An 18,204-nucleotide genomic window follows, 5' to 3' on the forward strand; every position below is an offset into this window, starting at 1 on the left:
TTATACTATGTTATGGAAAGGCTCATTTTATCCTACAAATTAGAAATAAAATAAATTGAAAAAAAGAAGATAATCATACTGAGTTGTAGTGGTTAAAAGAATAAAAGTAAAGTTATATACACTGGAATCAGGCTTGACTTCAGGATAGCTCCAGGGTGGGTCAGACTCACCTAGAACATCCATCCACACTCCTGGGGTGGGACAAACAAAGCAACATCTGGGAGTCTGGACACATTGCTTTGCTCCAATCATTTCACCTCTTTGTGAATTCCCTTCTGTTCTCTGGGTGTGTACCTACATTCATGACTCCACTAAATCTGACTATAAGTCCCATTATAACTTATCAGTCATGGAAAACCAATTCAACTAGCTTCTACCTTGACAAGTTTCTCTCTCTTCAGTTTTGACACACAAGTCAGTCTTGTACTTTAAAAGATAATTTTCCTGATATTGAGATAAAACATTTTTTTCTATTTCTTTTTGTGTTTTTCATTTGAATATTTTGTTACTGAAGAAAATATATTTTGATATTGAATAATATTTTATTATTGTATAAAAGTTTAAATGACAACTTTTCTGATTTTTCACTATTCAAAGTAACTTTGGACATGACATTCTAAGAACTATGTGAAAATCTTCAAAACTGCACTGGACTCAGACACTTGACACTTACTAGCTGTGTGACTCTGGATGGGTCACTTAACCTCACATACACATACACACACACACACACAAATTGCACTTGAGCATTCAACAGGTGACATTCCTGTGAAGCGGACAGTATTCACATCTGTAACGTGGTCACTTAAGTCACTGAAAGGTTCTGTGACTTCTCTCAATGTATCATGTACTACTGCCGCAGAAAATCAGGCCTCATGCTCCTGAATTCAGTTTTCTGACTCCCCATACATCCTCTCTTTCAATGTTTCTTTAATTTCAAGTAGAACATTTCTTCTGGTCAGGCTGCATTTCTAGGATTTGAAAATTTTTAAGCTACATTTTTACCTTAGCTGGAATTTTAGCAGCATGGTTTTCTAGGATAAGTCTCTTCAGGTGTAGAATCCAGAGTCGTTTATCTTGTTGAGATTTAGCCTGTCAGGAGCAGATGGGAACAGTAAGATAACTCATGCCTGCAAATCCAGAGGATACTAAGACCAGTGGTTAAGACTCTGAAAAACATTCCTCTAGTGGGAAATTTAGGGGACATATCAGCCGTTTCACAGAGGCCATGGACTATAAACCTTCTCAAGCCACAAGAATCACACAGAAAAAAAAACAGGTGGTTTTTTTTTTTTACCTGCACGGTGTGTTGAAGCTTGGGATTCTTATAATGGAAGACACTAAAACTAAGTGGTTCCTTGGGAATCATTTCCACAAGCATGAGGTTGCCACACTACAATAGAGAGAGTATGAAAAGCCAGTAAGACGCTTTGGGAAGGGAATTGCTTCAATCTCTGTGGCATTCCTAACACCCAGACATACCAGTATGTGAGCTTTGTAGGTAAAGGTTTCTTCTCTCTTCTTTGTGATCAGAAGCAGCTTGTCAAAGAGGAACAATGTTCGCTCATTTTTAGCCCGCTGGAGACGGAACGTTCCTTCCAACACTAGCTCCCCATAGCTGTTCAGGTCTGGGCCCTTCCAGTTAGTCAGCAAACTCTGTATCTCCTGAAAGAGTGAATATAAACATATATATATACATATATACATGCATACATATATATACATATATATATATATATACACACACACACACACACATATATATACATATATAACATTTTATTAAATAGAAGGAAGAAAGTTAAACAATTAACATCAACCAATTCACAATTAATTAATTAACAATTAATTAAATTAATACTTCAAGTATCTGGTAGCATGCTAGGTGAAACTTAATAACATATCTGCCAGTTCAGGGCATCACACAGAGGATTTGTTTTCACTTAAGGCTTAACAAAAATGAAGCACATGGATGGTTATTTAACTGCCAGTACAAAATTGGTCACCTCCCCCAAAAAACCCCACTAGAGCTAATATTTACCCATTATATTTTTCAAAGCCTACACAAAGGGGCTAATATGTGAACTACCAGTGAAAAAAATTACTCTCCTCCCTTCTTGAACTTTTCCCCTTTCCAGATAAATGTCCTAAAGCTATTGATTTGAAAAACTTCCGCTGAAAATTCAATTCCTTCTATTGTACATTGAACTAAAAAATTAGGAGGAAGCAAAGAAGTGGTGTATGGAAATTTTCTTAAACCCTCCCCCTCAAAATAATGATGAAGATAGAGGTAAACCAATAATGTGTTATCAGCCATTCCTGTGAGGAATGCTGGGAGGTAAGAAGCAAGGTTTAATACTCCCTTAACATTTAGCTAGGATAATGCATACTCTAACAATGACAATAAAAAACCAATTCACAGGAAAATTCAATAAAACAAGGAGACAGAGAGATTTTGTAAACTCACCTGTAGCCTGATTGCATGTTCATGTTTCCTCTTCATGTCATTAATGTGCCAGGCTACTCTCTGCATTGTGTCTATGGCCTCAAGCACCACATCATAGCCATCAGTCTCCTTGTCAAGGTGGTTTTCTATTTCCTAATGAAGTCAGCAAAGAACCATCTATTTTTGAAACATTTCTTCCACATATCCTGTTACACTGAGAAGATACCTATGTTATTTTGGGGGGCCTCAGTTTTCTCATCTGTAAAATAAGGAATTCATACTACATGATCTCTAACACCTTTTCCAGCTTTAGCTTTCTATAACTTAGTATTTCACACTACTACTGCATCTCAGCACTAGAATACTGCAATTTCAGTGATAAGAAAAAGCCAGAAAAACCAAACAAGGGAGAACAAAGTATTTCCAATATATCAATTCCAGGGCTGGAGTGATCTTCCAGAAAGAAAGGTATCTGGGGCATGGTAGAGAAACAGATCATTTCATTCTCTCCTGTTTCCAGGTAAGTGTAAGACAGATAGCCAGTGTACAGTGAGAAAGGATAATTTTGCTTCACTGTTTATTATTATTATTATTATAATACTAAGAAATGATCCATTTTATTTCAGAGCAGACAATGTAGCAAGGGGATTCCTTCTACGCTGGGTCTTCCCAACATGGCTTCATTATTTTGCTTCAAGTATTATGGATTTATGAGAGCACATACACAAATCCAATCATAATATACCAACACATGTGACATAGAAAAACATAATTTACTTTTCGTTAGATTTAGCTACTATTTTAAGATTAATCTTGCTACTGATCTTTCTTCTCTCTTCTCCAATCTCTTTCTCACATCTGGTCAAAAAGACTTTTACTATATATTAGCTTCAGCAAGATTTTTTCTTTTTTTAGTGAGGCAGGGGTTAAGTGGCTTGCCCAGAGTCACACAGCCAGTGAGTGTTATGTGTCTGAGGCTGGATTTGAACTCAGGTTGTCCTGACTCCAGGGCCAGTGCTCTCTCTACTGTGCTACCTAGCTGCTCCAAATTCATTTATTTATTTATTTATTCATTCATTCATTCATTCATTGCTTTTTTGGTGAGGCAATTGGGGTTAAGTGACTTGCCTAGGGTCACACAGTAAGTGCCAAGTGGCTGAGGCCAGATTTGAACTCAAGTCCTCCTGACTCCAGGGCCAGTGCTCTATCCATTGCAACATCTAACTGCCCCATAACTTCAGTAAGATTTTATACACATATATATATATATTCTATTGGGAAAAACTGATTTAGATGCTATATTAATCAGGCAGGTAACACTAATGACTAGAAGGTTATAGTGAAAGAGGGAGCTGTTCAGTGCCATAGTGCTAGTCTTGGAAGATGCCATGGTGGGATTGCTGGTACAATTTGACATTTTCAAGACTCATTTAGATGATGGAATAGCCAGTAAGTCCATAGTTGCCAACAGCCCTGCAGGGTTATTAATTCTGAAATTAAGAATACTTGACGATGTGCTTTGAAGGGCAAAGAAGTCCCAAAAGATGAACTTTCAGGGCAAGCACACCTAGCTGAGTAATTCCAGGTGAACAGTCTGTCCTGTTATACAACTGGACCCAAACTGTAATTATGTAATTTTAAAATCACAATCTGGCTTAAACCAATATAGGCTGAAAGCAATCCATTCAGAGGCCACAAAATAATTTTCAAAGAAAAATTTGTAAATTAGAGTCACTTCATCAATAAAATTAGCTTGGGAAGAAAATTAGATGAAAAATTTTAAAATGTGGGTTTTTATGTAGCATAGCTTTGATCTTCCTATCAAAAGAATGAATTACAACATGCAACTGAATATTTTTATAAAGTATTATCATGATCCTTCTGCATAAAGCCTTTCCTGATGCTCCCAACTGCTAGTTCCATCCCTCTCTAGACTCTCACTTTCTTTCTTTCTTCTTTCCTTTCTTTTTTACTTCCTTCATTTTATTTCCTTTCCATCTTCCTTCCTTCCTTCCTCCCTTCTCTTTCTATTTTACTATGTACATTCAATGTTCCCCACCTCCTACCCCCAATAGAATGTAACAAGGACTATTTAATTTTCGTTTTTGTATCATTAGCACCTAGCACAGTGAATGAGAGTCAGTCAGTCAACAAAGTGTAAACTAAGCAGCTATTCTGTGCCAAGCACTGTGCTAAGTAGTGGGGATATAAAGAAACACCAAAACACAAACCCCATTCTCAAGAAGGTCATAGTATGATGGGGAGACAACATGCAAACAACTCTGTACAAGCAAGGTATATATTATATATAGATATATTTAACCTATCAAAATATAAATATATCATGATAGTATAATCTATTAAGAAATATATTTCTAATTAGCTAAAATTAAATATATTATCAATATATTACTATATAGAATTTATCTATATATTATGTAGAGATATTAGAATTTAGATTTTGATATATATATGTATATATGCATATATGGGGCAAGAAGGCAGAGAGAGACAGACTTACAGACACAAACAGGATAAAGTGGGGATAATCTGAGAGGGATGGCAGAATCATAAAGGGAATTGGGAAAGGCTTCCTGTAGAAGGTAGGATTTTAGCTGAGATTTAAAGGAAGCCAGGGAAGCCAGGAAATGGAGATGAGGAGGGAGAGAATTTTAGATGTGGCAGACAGTCAACAAAAATGGCAGTAGTTAGCACATAGTAGGTGCTCAATCAATATTTGCCAATTAAATTCAAATCCACTCTGACTAGAACAGTCTAAATTTCCTCATCCCTAAAGTGAAGGGTCTAGATTACGTGACTCTAAGATGATTCTCTATTACTTGTAGGATATTTTATCTTAGAGACATTTACAATTCATCATAACCTAGCTCCATCATACCCATTTCAGCCATATCATATATCTTGTCCATGTACTCTACAATTCAGCCATGTTAGTCTTCTGGCTGTTTTTCCACATGTAATAATGCCATCTCTTATATCTGTGCCTTTGAACTGGTTAAATCCCATGCCTAGAATGTTCTTCCTCCCACCCACCCTTGCCTTTTGGAGTTCCTGATTTCTTTCAAGACTCAGCCCAAATGCTATATTCAGCATGACGTCTTTCCTTTCTCCCCCCCCCCAGCTATTAGTGCCTTCTCTACTTTGTATGTGTTTTGTATATATGTATATACACATACCAAACACACACATACATACACACACACACACACACACACACACACACACATACACGCACACTTTCTGTTTCCCCCTATATGTTCCCTGAGGGCAAGGAACTCTTGTTTCATTTCTGCCTCTGTATTCTCCAGTGACCAGCACAGTTCTTGGCAGACAAATACTTGTTGATTAATTGATTTTTCCACCTCCAAAAACATTGCACAAAAAAACCTACCTCGCCTTAGGCCTAACTGCTTTGATTATTAGAATATACTGAGAGAAATGATTATGAAGAGAAGAAAATTTAAATTTTCTTGTATTTACAAATCTATCTAAAACAGCATAAAAGCATTGAGAAATAAAACAGGGAAATTTCTTCAAGTATTACTGAGAACAAAATTTAATGAGTTGTTCACTACTCATCCTGTTCCCATTTTTCTCCTTGTCGGTTACTGCCACATCTAATCAAATGCAGGACAAATAAATATCTCTCTTTCCCAAGTCACCTACTAAATCTGGCATGTAGGAAACAATTACTTTCTTTTGGATTATAACTTCCTATACAATGCAGAAGCCACCTAGCAAGATCATGTTGTAGGACATGCCTGGTGGCCGATGACATTTAAAAAAATGTCAAGGGTCTCAAAGAGGCATTGGTAGTCTGACAGGTGATTCTCCCAAGCAAGAGATGAATTACAGAGCCGAAAAACCATCTCATTACTTGGACATATCAACAACACTACATGCTCAGTATTAGTATTTCTAAAACTTCTTAATTAAAATGTATTAGTCAAATGTAAAGTATGGACAAGTAAAACATTTCCACACGTTCTCAGCTTTTTTGTGATTTTTAGTATCAGCTCAAAATGCAAAAAACCAAAAACCCTTTAAACTCCACTCCTGCATATTAAAATGCACTCAAGTACATTAGGCATAAAGAACCGTACAATTGAAGATGCTTACATGTAAAAGCAGATGATACTTGAGGATTCGCTGAACAGGCTTCAAAAGGTATGATCCTAAAGGCAGTGAGTGATGGAGAGTTTCTTGACGTTCTCTGAAGAACTTGGCTACCATTTTGTTCCTCATGCATTCTGTTAGCACAGCTACTGATCTGTAAATAAAATCCATGATGCACAGCGCAGACCCATCAATAACCGAGTTACTTATGAAATCATTTAAGCATGTTATTTGTGAGATGATCATTTGTGAGGCATGAATGGGGGGCATTCTATATCATGGTACCTGGGATTTAAAAGAACAGTCAAACTAATTGATCAACTAATCAGATGATGAGATCAACTGAAATATGTGGCATCTCACAAATTAACTAAGACAGGAATCACAGCCAAATCCACTGACTCCAACCTTCACTGTCTTGTCTGAGGGGTGCAGGTGCAGAAGCGGATATTGGCACCAAACTAAGGAGAAGAGCTGAGAGCTCAAAGGCTCTTTTCTAACAAGGTGCCTCCCTTACGATCATACAAGATTCCTTTATAGAAGAAACCACAGAGATAAATTTGTTTAGTGAGGCTCTCATTATCAGTATCAAGAGAGACATCAAATGAGGAGGAATATGTTTGCCAAAGATGTTCATTATGGGCCTAAAAGATAGCCTGTGGGGTGTCCTAAAAGAAGAGAATTCCGTTGGTCCTCTGGAACGTGTCTGTTTATGGATGCCATTGTATAGATTTAATCTTCAGAATACTACAAGCTTCCTCAATCGTATCCATCACAACCTATGGCGGGAGCGCTATCTTAACATCTCATCCCCTGCAAGTTAGGTTAGTTTTTTCTTAAAGTATTGAAAATATCTTTGAGATTTATTTTGACCAGGGACCTGAAGATGAAGGCTGTTGACACTGCTAGCTGGCCACATAAGTATGAAACAGTTTCAAGGAGTTCCGGGTCTGCTCTGGTGCTTGGCTGAACCACAGTGGTCAATTCAGAGGTAGGGGGGCTTCACTCAGCTGAACTCACTCAGGCTATCCTCAATGCATATCCTTCTTGAATATCTTTCTCTCCCTATGGCTAAATAAGTCTCCGTTAACTGTGAATGAACTCTGAGCATCTCATTTTTCATCCAAAATGGAAGATAAACTACCACAGGACTGGCCTGAGTCAGGTCTAATCTAGGGACACCACTCAAAAAGAGGGGCCTAAGAGTCTACATAGGGAAAACCAAGTAGATGAAGAATGCCTATTCCCCAGGCTTAGAAGTAGTTGGGTGAGCAGTCCACCAGTAAGTCCATCAGCACAATTATACCAGACAATCACTGCAAATGAACAATAAGTTAGGCCCATAACTGAACATGAGAGGACAAGAGGGCTGGATTGCTTTGGGGAAATTGTGCAATATAATATCGAGTTGCTCTGTCTCTTTTTTTTAACACCATTATTACTATGCTGCTAAGAGAGTGCAATGTAGTAGAAAGATGGTTGGCTTTGGAGTCAGGAAGATCCGGGTTCAAGTTCCACCAATACATATTGGGTATATGGCTATAAGTAAGTTACTTAACCAATTATATAAGACTAAAAGTTACAAAGGTGTTATTGATCCATATTGGTAAAAGATGTTTCTATGCTACACTTATGAAATCACAGGCACACATACACTCTTCTATTCAGTCCAACACATTCTTGCAGTATGCAACGCAGCTACAAGTCACAGAATATCATGCATTCCAAATAATCTAAATTTCAAGTTACCCAAAGGGAGATGCAGAAATGCAGAAGAGGCATAAATAGGCTGCCATGTATTATTAATGTCAAGAAGGGGTGTGCAAGAAGAGGCATAAAAGACATCACGGAAATGTATAATCAATAAAGGAAATAGGTCATATAGTGAGAGCAAGAGACAAAAGAAACAGCCTGTATTCTGCAATGGAAAAGAATCTCAATGAAAGCCTATAATATTTATGGGAAGATCTGGCCAAAAATTACATGTCTTAGAATGGTTGCAAAATGCACCACTTGAGGGCATACTCTGCTTTTTAAATATATTCTGGTAGGGCATACTCGGCCTCCTTAGCTTTCTTCAAAGCTCAGGTCATATGCTATCTTCCCTTAGTGCTCTCTCCTTCAAACTACTATCTATGTATTTATCTATTTACATGATGTATCACTAAAATAGAATGTAAACTCTTTGAGGCCAGAGCCTTTTTGTTTTGGTTCTGTTTATGAATTCATAGTTCTATGAACAAAGGAGTTGCTTAATAAATGGTTGTTAGTTATATTATCTTCATGGATATTGATAACAGATCCATCAAAGGATCCTTAGACTTTACGGAAATGTATGCTTCAGCAATTATTAAAACCATTCTCGAGAATATTTAAGCAAGCCACAAATTAATTTTGGTTCATAGCATATTATTATCCCATGACATTCTGCTATCTTTTGATTTAGAAATTATACGTAACTGATACAGAAAGAGAATTTACTGATTCAGTTTTGGGAAATAGTGCTTTTGTTTGTCTTTAAAGTATCAGTTCATTAACAGGTGATTTTTCATGCATTTTTAACCTCTTTCCCTTTTTGAATTTTTACCCATTCTTTTAAGCCCTTATCAAATGTCACTCTTTTCAAGAAGTCTTTCTCACACCCCTTTTCCTTCAGATAGAGAGGACAAATCTTATTTGTAAATACAAATTTTCCTTGCATCTCATATATCTACCTTGGATAATTGGTGCAATACTGTGTATAAATGTGAAAATCTTCACTCTGCAAGAGAAAAAAAGAGTTAAGACTTAAGTAAACAAAGATCGAAGTAATGAATAAATACAAAGGATACATTTCAAGTTTTTATATACATATAGTTAAAAATTTCAATGGGCAGCTAGGTGGAGCAGTGGATAGAGCACCCATTGGCCCTGCAGTTAGGAAGATCTGGGTTCAAATCCGGTCTCAGACACTGACTAGTGCGAGTCACGTAACCTTCTTTGCCTAAGTTTCCTCATCTGTAAAATGATCTGGAGAAAGAAAAGGCAAACCACTCCAGCATCTTTGCCAAGAAAATGCCAAATGGGGTCATGAAGAGTCGGACACAACTAAAACAACTGAACAACAACAACATACATCAAGGGGAAAAGAGCATCTCATATTCATTCCCTTCAATTAATTAGTTTAAAGGATGACGACTCTTTTTCAATAGTGTTCTTAGTTTACCAATGTCTTTTCTTGATGATTCCTTAAACAAGTCAACCTGATGCTGTAGCAAAGAAACAGCACAAAAGGCAAAGTATGGCCCTGCACTTGGAAGGGATGGATCAAGGTTTCTCCTTTTGATAGAAAACACAAAGCTAAAACAGATCTTGGCAATTTAGTGGATAAAGTTACGGAAAAAAAATTTAAATGGAAAATTCCAAAAAGAAAAAGAATTACATTTTTTTGTATTATATGAAAATGTCCATTTCAGACTACGTAAGGCTCTTTCACTTTCTGACTGTCCAGTCTCATCATCCTGTTTCACACATAAAACAACATTTAAATAATGGGCTGCTTAAAGACAGGGGCCAAGTTTGCCTATCTTTGCACCCCCAGCACTTAGCAGAATGGCTGGCACATAGTAAGTGCTTAATAAATACTGACTGACTGAATGCTCACAGCCAATTTTATACCTGGGATGAACTATTCAATATCAATCTTTATAGCTACATTTTAATCTTTTATGTTTTTTCTGGACAAATCAATTTATGATTGATTTATCATAGCTATGCCATTTTCCAAAAAGAAGTAATACATTCTTCTGTCAAAGGGTTCCTCAAATACACTCAACTCTAGAAAAGCCTCTGGTTTAGCATTCATTAACTTAATCTTGCACACTTGGAATAATTTTTCTACTGGCAACATTTTTCATGGATGTTTACAGGTGCTCAAACACCATTCAGATAAAGAGTTTTGAGTTACAGCCTATTAAGGAACATTCCCAGAAGAATATTTACAGCCCTGAAGTGCACACCCAACTTGAATTGTGACAAACTTTCATTTGCTTAATTTTCACAAAATCATTAATAACAATAATCAGATTCCTGAAGTCAAGACTATAATGAAGTGGATTAAGATTATATAAATGATACAGTTCATCATCTATAATTATATATTATATGTAAACTATAAATTATAAACATGTACATAGGGGAGCTAGCCTCAGAGTGGGAAGGAACCTTGGATGTCACTGAGTCCAAACCCTTCATTGTACAGATGAAATTGAGGCCTTGAGCAGTTAAATGACTTTCTGGGGTCACACAGTTAGGTATTTATAGTAGGATTCAAATTCAGCTCTTCCTGACTTGAAGTCCAGCACTCTATTCACTATGCCACTTAGCCACAAATACCTACACAAATACAGTAAAGTGTTGTGTTGTTCAGTCATTTCAGTTGTGTCTGACTCTTCATGACCCCACCTTGGGGGTTTTCTTGGCAAAGATACTGGAATGGCTTGACATTTCCTTCTCCAGCTCATTTTACAGATGAAGAAACTGAGGTAAAAAGGGTTAAATGACTTGCCCAGGTTTACACAGCTAGTAAGTGCCTGAGGCTAGATTTGAACTCCAGTCTTCCTGACTCTAGGCCTGACACTCAAATCACTGTACAACAGCTATTACTAGAAGCACTAGCTGAAGTAGTAGTAGATTTACATTAATCCAGACCATTCAAATTCAGAATTCAGAGCATACTTTAACAAACCTGACATAGTAAAGCTCATTTGTAAATGCGATAACTTAGAGGTTATTATTAAACTTTTCAACAGATTTAATTTAAGCTCAAAAGTATATAATTCATTTACCAAAAAAATCACATTATGCATAATTTTCAGAAACAGATCTGAAAGTATTCCATAACAAGCAAGGATGAAGTATTCCTTTATAATTTTCTAATTGATCTAAACTACAAAGGCCCTTGAGAGAGTTAACACATTGACTTACATGAATATAGCTGATATTTTGGAGGGCAAATTTTTAACGTAGCGGGATGGGATATGGGCTAGGGAGAGATGGGAGAGTATGATGGCATGTGAAGTGAAAGCTGACATCCAAAAGGTGGTGAGATAACTAGGTGCTTCAGCAAAGAATTTCCATTTCCATCATTAGTCAACAATTCTACCATGAGATCCTTCTTCTCCTTTTTCAAGAAACAGGTAAGGAACAATTATATTATTCTCTGGTAGAAAAAGTTTCATTTAACCTTAAAGATTCCTAACTCCACTTCCCAAATAAAAAAGGTCAAAAATGAATCCCTGTGTAGGCATCAGTGATTCACATGAAAGTGGGAACCTGCTTAACATCTTTTATTAATGGCCTGCTCAATTTAAAGTAATCTTCTACGCCTCCCCCTGGTTAAACAGCTGGTTTGGCTTCAGAAAACCTAACAGCTTCTAAATTTCGGGGTGCTGAGTGAAAAGTGTTCCATGCCAGAACCAAATTCCCTCAGCTCCTTCCTTACATGTAAATGTGTGGAGTACTTAAGTAAGCCTTCTAATTAAACCTGGCAACATTACAATGAAGAAGGAGGCTTGGGAAATGCCAATGGGGTATATAAACAAACTTTTATGTGAATAATTAAGTCAGGGCTAAGCTTATGTTCCCACCCCTTTAATCATTGCCCCTGATTATAGCTACCACTAAAAGCTAAATGTTTCCGAACTCTTCTGTTGTAGCTGATGATCTGTGGCTCTTTGAACATATACCTTCTTTGATGGATAAGGGCATCTTTTTTGACCTGTTTCTTTCTGTCCTCTTTTTATGCCCCTACCTTTCAGTAATTTATAATGACTAATTATGACATGTAGGTAAACTGTGAAAAGAATAATGAATATATGTTGTAGTTACCTTTTGCTTTACACATAGTGCAACAATCACTTTTAAAAAACTGTAATAAAATACAGGGTGGTATGTTTGGATTAAAAACCACTCTCACATTTTATAGTCCTTGGGTAGTGGCTATAGACAGGGCTTCCCCACTTAGAAAGGATTACATTTAGCCTATTTGTATGACATTGGCCAACTTGAGAAGGAGCAGGGTTAGATGCTACGATACTATTAGATTTGCAAGTAAAAGTAAAATGCTAGCCTTTTGGAGGGTTCAAAACTACTCTTAATGGCCTTTGCTAAGAACCCGAGCATATCTGAAACCACAATTACACAAATTATGTGATATCCTGTTTTAAAAATTTTTATTTTCAATTTATGGAATAAAACAAGCACTTCCATATCATAGTACGGTAAAAAGAAACTGCAAACCTAATATGCACAACTTTTTATTCCTTTCAAATATATAACAAAATTATCATGTAAATTTCTCTTTTTCCTTCCTCTCCCCCTCCCCCACATCCTAGAGATGACTACCACTAGACACAAAAAGGTATATATATGTAAAATTATTCTATACATGCTTCTATTTATCATTTCTTTCTCTGGACGTAGATACTGTCTAATTTTTTTTCAAGAGGTAGATGCAAAGATTTTGCAGTGTAATAATCCATTATTTGAAGCCTACGTAAAGTACTGGAAATTTAAGGAAAACACTATTCTTTTTTGTTATCTGCTCCTCACACTCCTCTGGGCTTCGGTCCACCAACCTAGTCTCATCTTCTCCAGATTCAAGAACTTCTTGGCCATTTCAATGCCAAGCTATTCCCCATTCCTACCCCACTTTCTATCCACCACATAAACATTTCTTAGTGCCCCTTTATGCCATCATAGTGTAAGCTTCTTGGGGGCAGGTATTACTTTGGTTTTTTTGGATTAGTATGCCCAGTGCTTAGCATAGTGCCTGCCATATATTATATAATTAATAAATGATCTATCTATCTATCTATCTATCTATCTATCTATCTATCTATCATCTGTATCTCCACGGCTTCTGTATACATGAAGATATTAATTACTTTTCACATATGCCTCTTCCAATCAATTGTTGAAACATGGTCCTATTTTCAAAATTCCTCTATTCTTGCCTCTCCTCTTTCCCTCAAAGGCTTACAATTTCTTCATGAGATAAAATGAGCAATTTATTCCAATTATAAAACTGCATCTAAAATAATGATTCTTTTTCTCTGTCCATTGATCTTTTATTTCTTGTAGAAAAATGCAGTTACTAAATTTAGCCTTTAAGAAACAGGCTATTCTTTTAAAATATAAAACAAAAGCAATTACATTATGGCTGGTCACCACTGGCACAAACTAGCAAATCATTCTTACCTTAGATACAAAACATTCTGCTATGGCCACAGGATCATTTTCACAGTTTTCCAAATCTTGCAAAAGTCCACTAATAACAAAAAACACAAGCAAGTAAAAAAAAATAATTTGCAGTCTTTCATAATGAAGGGTATTTTATCCAGCTAGATACAAGGCAGTCTGTGGTACTAAGTGGTGCAATGGATAGAGTGCCGAACCTGGAGTGAGGAAGATCTAGTTCAAATTCAGACTCTGACACTAGTTTGACACTAGTCAAACTTTGACACTGGTTGTATGATTCTGGGGCAATCCATTTGATCTTTGTTTGCCTCAGTTTCTTAACCTATATAATGGGGATAATAATAATGCCTACTTGCTAGAGTTGTTGCGAGGACAAAATGAAATAAAATTTTTGAGTTGCTTTGTAAACCAGAAAGCGCTATATAAATGCTATTATCATTATCTTTCAAGTTAAAATATTGCAGTTGCCTTTTTTTTTTCAAAATATGATTGCTGCCTTAAATATCATAACAAAAATCAGATTCGAACTAAAAAATCACAAAGAGTAGGTAATGGCAGGTTTTCTCACTCTTGGGTTTTCTCATTCTGTCACTCAGCAAATAATAAATAATTCTGACCAATTTTCATGAAGCATACTCTAAAAAGGAAATAATTCTTCCTTATCCAGTATAACTAAAAGGGTATTGGTCTTAAAGCCAGAAGATTTGAAGTCAAATACTGTTTTCATATGTTCTTCTTTCCTGACTCCATCTAGTTCCACATCACCAACTGTCATTTGGACATCTTGGATGTTTTACAGGCATCTCAAACTCATTGTATCCTACCCATTAGCATACACTATGATCCCGCAACACTGGGATCCTTCTTGCTCTTTTTATTGGCTGTCCTCACATCAGGAATGCCCTTCTTCTGTGTCTCTGCCTCCTGCCTTCTCAGCTCAAATCCAATCTTCTACAAGAGGCCTTCCCTAACCCCCTTCACCATTTGCCATCCATCAGAAATTACCTCTATTTTACCCTGCCCACAGTTGCTTGCACATTGTTTCCCCCATTAAAATGTGAGATCCTTGAGGGAAGTGAATGTATTTTTTGCCTTTTTTTTTTTAAATCTGAAGCACTTAGCACAGGGCCTGGCACATAATAAACACTTAATAAATACTCGTTGACTTATGGATTGACTTATCTTCCCCTCCCTCTATTCTCCTCTTTTTAACTTTCCTATTACTATCCAGGGTACCAACATCCTTCCAAGCACTGAGGCATACAACCTCATTGTCATCTCCAACTCCTCACTTTTCCTTGCTCACTTTTACCCATTTGTTGCCAAAGCTTATTATTTCTAATTTCACAACATTCTCTTGTACATTCCCTTTTCTCCACTAACGTAGCCTCTATTCTAATAAAAGCCCTCATTACTTCTTACCTGGATTATTTAAAAAAAACTTTAATTACTCTTCCTGCCTCAAATCTCTCCCTATTCCCTTCCATCCTTCAGTCAGCTTCCAAACTGATTTTCCTTATGGTCATAACACCTCCAGTGAGCTCCAGTGGCTCTCTATTACCTTCAGAAACAAGCATAAGATTCTCTGTTTGGCATTTACCACTTCGTGGTCTTCCTATGTTTCCAGTCATCTTTATACTTCACAAACTCTACATTAATCTACAATCCAGCTACATTACTTGCTGTTACACACAAAGGACACTCCATCTCTAGACTCCTTGTCTTTGCATGCTCCATGCCTTGAATCCACTCTCTTTCTACACAGCTTCTTGTTTCCCTAACTTCTATCAAAACTCAGCTCAAGTTCCACTTTCTGCAAGAGGCTTTTCCAGGTCATCCTCTCCCTTCTTTCCCCATGCCATTCATCTGGGAATACTTTCCAAATACTTTATATGTATCTTGTTATGTGCAGAAGTTTTTTTACTAGTTGTCTTTCTTATCAGAATTTGAGCTCTTTAAGGGAAAGGATAGTGTTTTACTTTTATATTCTAAATGTGTAAGCCAGTGCCGTGTTAATTTGGTTAAATTGGTTTAAAATGATACCTAAAAAGAAGCTATTGAAGATGATATTAATAATGGGAACAAAAGCCAGCCAGAAAATGGAAGAGAGGAAACTTCTAGGACAGGTTTCTTATGAGCTATATAATTAGGTAAAAATACTGAGGATCTCATCATACTGACAAGAAATCAACCCTCTACCCCAAATTGGAAATTATCAAGATCATGTGAAATATGAATTTACAGCCATTATCATTAATACTGAGCTTCATCCTAGGCATATAATTTTACCTTGATATTAACTAATGCTAGTTGGAAGGTATCATAGTTAATAAGACATTTAGGACATAAGCTTTGGTTGCCAAAAACACTATGCCATGTTACCATGGGCAAGCCATTAATTTCTCTGGTCCTCAGTCTTCTCAACCTTTATAAAACTAAGGGATTAGACTAGATGATTTCTAAGGTGCTCCCCAGATACATGATCTAATGATTTGAAGAAAACTCCCATATCTATATAAATGGAATTTTCTAGTAGGTTATAAAAGCTTCAAAATGAAAAGCTTTAAAAGGTTTTGAGCCCATTTACTACAAATATAAAAATGCAACATCTTCCAATTAATTTGCATGAACAAATGAATTGACATCAGGGAAGATGGAAATGTACTAGCTCAATTTGAACAAAAGCCTGGGCATAATTAGTAGATGGAATTGAAAAAATGAGGAAAAAATGAGGACCATCACAGTCAGCTCAGAAATTAATACACATCTTCCTTTGGAATGGATGTGTTTTTGTGAGATGTCTTTTTCAGCTATGACAACTAGAAAAATAAAGCATTGCAATAAACAAAACTTTGAACCAGACCTTAGAATTGTGGCGTCAGAAAATATTAGACCAAGATTTTCAAAAATAATGAGAGCAAAAAAGTATTTTTTGCATGACAAAATAAAATGATTTGAAAATATTTTGTCTTTATTTCATCTTTTTAATTTTTGCATTTGTTTTGTAATGTACATGATATATCAATATAGTAGCACATGCAAGCAATTTATAAATGAATATATATATATATATATATATATATATATATATATATATATACACACACATATACACACACATATTTTGGGGTGTTGTTCAATTTTTTTTTTTTACTAAAGCACTGCATGATCAGTCAGTCAATAAACATTTACTAAGTTCCTACTATGTGATGGGCACTGTGCTAAGTCCTGGGGATACAAATATGAAAAAGAAAGATATTGCTGCTCTTAAGGAATTTACAGTCTAATGGGTGAAGATATCACACAAAAGGAAGCCTAGGGGGAGGAAGGGAAAGAAGATATCCATTGCAGTGTCATGATGGAGAAGTTCACATGGGAGATAAAGAAATGGCTGGCCTGGGGCCCCTCCAGAAATGGAGGCTTTGGAGTTCATGTTGCCACCCTCCAATCAGAGGGATAGAGGGAACTGATGAGGTGTGAGTGCCAAGGCTGACTCCATGCTGGATGATGATATTTCTAAAATGCTGAGAGATTACTGGTCTACACGATCCATTTAGTTTTTAATTAGTGTCTTGCATTATTAGTTTTCTTTTGACATATATATATATATATAAATATGTATATATATGTATGTATATGTATATAAACACACATATATATAATCTCTTTAATGAGACTGCCTGCTCCTTAACCACAAAGCCTATTTCTTACACTTCTTCGTATTCACTTGTCAGAGTGTCTTACATACTCTGCTCAAAAAATGACTGTTGACTGATTCACTATTTCTTTTTCATTCACGCTAGGTATAAAAGAATATGCATTTGCATTCAGGCCAGCATCTGTGTTTTTGCATTCACTAGTACTTTCTCATACTTATTACCATTTCACTCTCTGTTTTACATTTCTCTGACTTAATATTGCCAACTCTTTTTTTTGTAGCTGTTTTATCAATAAGCCTAACTGGAAGGGTAAAAATGGACTTTTCTAGTACCATTCCCCACCCTCTACACTCTTGCCTGATCCATACCACTAAGGGCAACCAAAACTAAAAGAGGAAAAAACAGTGTGTGTAAGCAATTGGATCACAGAGTCCAACAGATTTAATAGGATGTCAGAGGGAAGAGATAAAAGTTGTGAAAAAATAAAATAGGCATTCTAGTTTGGTGGCACAGTGGACAGAATGCCAGGCTTGGAGTCAGAAGACCTGATTTCAAATCCCACCTCAGACACTTACTAGCTATGTGACCCTGGAGAAGTCATTTAACCTCTGCCTCAGTTTCCTCATCTGTCAAATGGGGATAGTAATAGCACCTACCTATTATTGATCAAATGACATAATGATTGTAAAGTGCTTAGCACAGTGCCTGGCATGTAGTAAATGT

The 18,204-nt window shown here is 36.3% G+C and overlaps 1 protein-coding gene across 1 annotated transcript in view; it reads right to left on the reverse strand.

Annotated features, from left to right (window-relative positions):
- The window catches only part of PLEKHG1 (pleckstrin homology and RhoGEF domain containing G1), a 100,602-nt gene that overhangs the window by 31,108 nt on the left and 51,290 nt on the right, over positions 1-18,204 (reverse strand). The window contains 7 exon segments of the mRNA XM_020986601.2: positions 1,006-1,092; positions 1,298-1,393; positions 1,483-1,665; positions 2,468-2,599; positions 6,587-6,737; positions 9,298-9,344; positions 13,823-13,892. Coding sequence (XP_020842260.1) covers positions 1,006-1,092; positions 1,298-1,393; positions 1,483-1,665; positions 2,468-2,599; positions 6,587-6,737; positions 9,298-9,344; positions 13,823-13,892 — 766 coding nt within the window.

Source organism: Phascolarctos cinereus, unplaced genomic scaffold, assembly GCF_003287225.1.
Source record: "Phascolarctos cinereus isolate Bilbo 61053 unplaced genomic scaffold, phaCin_HiC Scaffold_5;HRSCAF=322, whole genome shotgun sequence".
Classification (NCBI taxonomy): domain Eukaryota; kingdom Metazoa; phylum Chordata; class Mammalia; order Diprotodontia; family Phascolarctidae; genus Phascolarctos; species Phascolarctos cinereus.